This window comes from Sturnus vulgaris, chromosome 2, assembly GCF_052056855.1.
Source record: "Sturnus vulgaris isolate bStuVul1 chromosome 2, bStuVul1.hap1, whole genome shotgun sequence".
NCBI lineage: Eukaryota > Metazoa > Chordata > Aves > Passeriformes > Sturnidae > Sturnus > Sturnus vulgaris.
The window spans coordinates 23,466,430-23,471,273 of record NC_142244.1 but is presented as its reverse complement, the minus strand read 5'-3'; the positions used below and the strand labels follow the sequence as shown (position 1 = coordinate 23,471,273).

At 41.9% G+C, this 4,844-nt stretch overlaps 1 protein-coding gene across 1 annotated transcript; it reads right to left on the bottom strand.

Moving 5' to 3' along the window:
* Window positions 1-1,422: 1,422 nt before the first annotated feature.
* Window positions 1,423-3,310, bottom strand: LOC106854589 (apovitellenin-1-like). Its single transcript, XM_014878613.2, has 3 exons — window positions 3,183-3,310; window positions 2,656-2,815; window positions 1,423-2,036 (listed from the first exon to the last, which is right to left on the bottom strand). Exons 1-3 carry the CDS (start codon window positions 3,241-3,243, stop codon window positions 1,937-1,939), a joined length of 321 nt encoding a protein of 106 aa, XP_014734099.2. The 5' UTR covers window positions 3,244-3,310; the 3' UTR covers window positions 1,423-1,936.
* Between the last annotated feature and the right edge of the window lie 1,534 nt (window positions 3,311-4,844).

Sequence of the window (4,844 nt, the reverse complement as noted above, 5' to 3'; positions counted from 1 at the left end):
ATTTTCTGGAGGTTACATTGCAAAGAAGCAAAAGGATATAATTAAGTGCACTTAACAAAATGTCAACTTTGTTAAGTTTTAGCACAGAATTTATGCCAGCTACTGCACTGCTCCAGCTGGGCAGTGATGCAATGCAGAAATGCCACTGGGTTGCATTGATGAAGTCACACAACAGGCTCAAAATGCAACATGAGGACCCCTATACTTTCCAAACCCTTTCCTACTCTTTTTGGCAGTGCATGCAAATAGATTGCAAAGGCTGAAGCACCAATTTCCAGGACACTCAAATTCTTAAGAGACTATTGGGCTCTTTCATATGCCTCATGACTTTCACTCTTCCTGAAAGAAATACTTCTGAAATGCCAGAAGAACAAGCTCTATTCTGAGAAAATTCAGAATGCTGAATTACTCCTTAGGATAAGATAGGATTTAAGTTGCAGGGCTTCTCCATAAAAGTGTTTATTTAGAGGGGAAAAAAATTGAACAGACACGTGCAAAACAAGCAGGAAGGAAATCATCCCTGTAGCAAAAGAGCTAAAGGTCCTGGCTTTTCCATGTGGTAAATGTTCTTACTGTTCTTATCAGCCAAAACTTCTGCCTGTCTGAATTTCCTCCTAAATACTGGTGTATGTATATGTATATGTATATGTATATGTATATGTATATGTATATGTATATGTATATGTATGTATATGTATACATATGAATGTTCGTTCATTGTAGCCAGAGAAGAACAGGCTAAGGAAAACAAGCAGCAATGAATAAACCTGCAAAAAAGCTCTGCAGAAGTGGTCAAGTCATTGCAGATGGAAGAACTTGCCGCTCTGCATGGGGACACTGATTTCATTGTGATTGCACATGGTAAAAAAGAGCTGCTGGGACAAAGAAAATGGAAAATGAGGGGATTTTATTCCAGGAAAGTGGCTAAGTGCAAGCTTATAGCTGATCTGACTGATAACTAAAGAAACAAAACAAAACAACAAAAGAATGGGCTTGCTTTAGCCTATGCCACAGTCTTCACTGTGATTTCAGAAAAATTGCCTACTTGCTTCTGCTTGTTAATGAGCAAGAAAATGGATTTCTTTGTCCAGTGTGGGCATCTGGGCTGATGCAGTTACACAGGACTGATGAGGACCTGCTAGGTCTTCATGCACAGTGCTGGGCATAGGTGTCTCTCTCTTAAACTGGTCAAGATAGCGAGAACTTTTCCACTCATTTCTCCTTTGAAAAAGCTCATTCAGTAGCCTCTCTGGCTGGCCAATGAAACACACTTCCAAAGTCCTGTTTAGGTTGATGGGCAGTTTAATTTACTGGCACATGTTTTCCCAAATTATCTGAAATCATCAGGCTCATGATACAGGTACTTGCTTCCTACCTAACCAAGGAGCACAGTCAGTTGTGGCTACTCTGAAAGATGCTTAGGTAGTGCCTTCTCCATCCAAGAAGAATCTGAGCTTAGTTAAAAGTGCCTGAACACTCAGGGTTTGTTAGCATTGCCTTGCAAAAACTTCTTGTGAATCACAGTTACTTTCTCAGCAGAATGGGATGCCAAGGCGAGTCAGATTCCATAACCGTCAATACAAACAAGAAACTTAAGGAAGTGTAACAACCAACATTTTTTTATTAGCGGGGGAATGGTCAAGCCATTCAGGAGGAATTAATTTTCAAGATTTGGCTACAGAAGAACTCTACAATCTCTATATTGCCTTCCCCGTGTCCAGCCGCTTGATTTTTTTCCGGGGAGGCTTCAGCAGATGCCTTCAGCAGATGCCTTCCATCTTTTGGTCTTTGAAGGTGGGTTCCCTCTAGTGGCATTAAGAGGAGCATCGATTCTGTCTTATTGACTGATCTTGGTCCGTAGGAGGGGCAGGGAGAAAGAGGACACTACAGGGTGTTACACACTCACATCAGGAAACACTGACTTGTCTTCATTCGGCTAATAGCCTAGGACTCTTGTGTACCACAGGTTCTTTATTTTTTCAATCAGCTGCTCAAACATTATACTGACTTTAGTTGCTTCTTTGGCGAATCTCTGTCTGCAGGAGACAACAGAGTATGTGGTAAGATACACGAGTATGTGAGGGTTATCCCCATCTGCTGTAGTTACCAGTCTGCAGAGCTCCTTGGCAGTCCTAGAGGGGCTTTCCTCAGAAGACAGGAATAGGCAGTATGTGTGTGCCATGAGTTACATGAAACTGTGTGTAGGGTGACCATGCTTTTCCTTTTGTGAGGAAATTCATTCCCCTATCTCGATCAAGACATATGCACAGCAAGAGCCAGCTCTGTGATTTGCATCAAGTGATCCTGGCACACTGAGTACTCAGCCCCTCACAGCACTGCAACACCCTTTCAGAGGAGCTGATTCCTCACCAGCCAGCAACCGCCTTCCTCACTACCTATGGATAAAGAGCAGTACCAGCCATCCCTGTGAATATTGTCATGTACAATGTGCCTCCTAGGGAAGAGCTCACAGGAGACTGTATCACCCCACCTTCCATCACCTTGCTCCCTTGGTACATCAGGCTTTGGTTGCTGATTAATTTCCCCTCAGATCCCCCCATACAGATAGTTGATTAATCTGTTCTTTCTACCACACCTCCCTTTCCCTTTTTATACATAGATATTGGAGTGTTAGTACAGAGAAGCTTTCCATACCTGGCCGCAATAACTGTTGGACTCTGGATAGTATCCAACAAGAACTGACTGACTTTAGGAGACACCTTGTTCACAGCTTCATAAAAGTAAGATGCAATAGTCTCAGGGATGGCCAGCAAGTCACGACGGTCTTTCTCAAAGATGGACTTTGACTGCACTTCTGCAAAAGAAAGGCAAAACCCCATGAGGCTTCTCATGTCACTTGTGTCTCTGGTATCTTCCCCCAGGTGCAGGGGAAGAGATTTGAAATTCTGAGATTCAGAACCTCTCCCAGAATTAACTCTACAGCATTCAGCACCCCTTCTTCACCCAATCATGGGTATCTAAGTCATAGATCTTCCATGGCAGAGTATTTGCACGAAGTATTGGCAGTTTTCATGCCAGTTCTCTACTGACTTGTTCCACGCTGCCAAGCACTGTGTATTCATGGTCTTCAACTGAATTATTGTGCTTCAGACTTCACGATGAATGAGAACCTGTAGAGCTGAGCTTTGTCTCAGGCAAACAGCAAAACTTTTCAGACTTACCGGGGAGAGTAGTGCTGAGGAGCAGAATCAGAGCTATCACCAATGCCCTGGATTGCAGCATGGTTTGAGTACCAGTTCTGCTCTCTACACAGAGAGACCTGCAGGAATCAGCATGCAATGTTTGGGTTGTTTACAGAGAAATAAAACATGTTGGTTTAACACCAGGTTTTTACAACAAACCTAACCAATAAATTAAGGTAAGAACAGAAAGATCATGGTGCATTTCCTCTGAAGAAGTGAGGAAAAGGCTGTATAAAAATGAAGGTGTCATCTTATTTGTATAATCACAAATATCCACAATAACAACTTTCAGAGCTCAAAGAAATATAGTTCTTTTATATGAGAGCAAAAATCCCTTGCTTCAGCACATGAGCAAACCTGTGCCAGAGGTCAGAATAGGTTTCCTCCATGCTTAAGTACAACTGAAAAATTCATATTGTGGGATTTCTTAATTTGATTTGTTTTGGTAAATTGCTCTAAAGAGCATTGTGCAAGTTAGTATGTCACATACAGTGATCATCTTAGTGACCCAGTGATCTGAGTACTTTATCTTGCTTTAGCTGAGAAAAGTCCCAAGTAGCTAACTAGGCTTTCTTGTTTTTTTCACTGAGATTAATGCAGCAGACAGTAGTCCAAGCAGAACAAGTTCCCAAAAGTGAGTGCAAAATTTAGCTTCATCTGACTTCCTTTACTTTTGTCTTTTTAAAAAGTCAGAATTGGAGAATTGAAAATTTGCTACTTAGTACACTGAAGATACGACATTGCATCTAAACAAGCTTTCAAACACAGTACACTTAAAAAGATGTTTAGAAATTAAAATTGATTCAATTTTAATTAGAGCCAATTAGAGGGCTGCATCACTCAGAGTAACATGAAGAAAATCTTGAACATAGGAATTGAAATGGCAAAATAGGCAGAAAGTCTATTATATATGAATGCTTTGCTAAATCCTGTACCAGGTAGTTACAAGTCAATGCTCCGTCTTATCCCACAGTAAGGAGATTTCTATCCATTTTTATTTCCTTCTGTGCATAGATTACCTCCAAAATACCACCTAGTTCACTAGATGTTTGCACAATTGCTCCTTTATTACCCTTCCTTGATTTTTAATCCCAGAGCCAGTTTCTCTCTGTGTACACAAAAGGCAGAAATTTGCTTCCCAGGAGTATGAACAGGTGCTCTTACCCACTTTAGAACCTGCTGTCCCTGTGGTGAAGGCACCTGGCAAAGGGCAGGTATCTCCCAATACTGAAATTCTGCAATTCCCACCATGGGCTTGACCCTCCTATGAGTGTCTTATGAAATATCCATCACTCAGCTTCGGAAGCAGGTCACCACAGGTACTCCCACTCTCCTCTGTTTCAGCACCATTCCTGACTGTGGAGTGTGAGAAGGGCTCACACTTTGGTTTGCAGTAGGAGATGGGGCAAAATAGAAGACTACATCTACTCACTTGTCTATGATCTAGATACATCAGTCACAAAGTCCATGCCACCCAGAACAGAGAGTTCAGCTCTTACCTGTTCTTCTTTCTCTCTTTCTCAGGCCCAAGCTGAGGTAGGTGCTCTTGAGACCCCGGCATCTATGCAGAGCTAATATAGTGGTAGCAAAGGGTCAAAGGTCCTGCTTTGTTTCCCCATTTGCTCTTTTGCAAGCACATCC

Coding starts and splice junctions, on each gene's coding strand:
- LOC106854589 (XM_014878613.2), bottom strand. CDS start 3,243: ATGCTGCAATCCAGGGCATTGGTGATAGCTCTGATTCTGCTCCTCAGC. Junction 2,816..3,182: donor CCTCAGCACTACTCTCCCCG/GTAAGTCTGAAA, acceptor TTTCTTTTGCAG/AAGTGCAGTCAAAGTCCATC. Junction 2,037..2,655: donor CCAACAGTTATTGCGGCCAG/GTATGGAAAGCT, acceptor TGTCTCCTGCAG/ACAGAGATTCGCCAAAGAAG.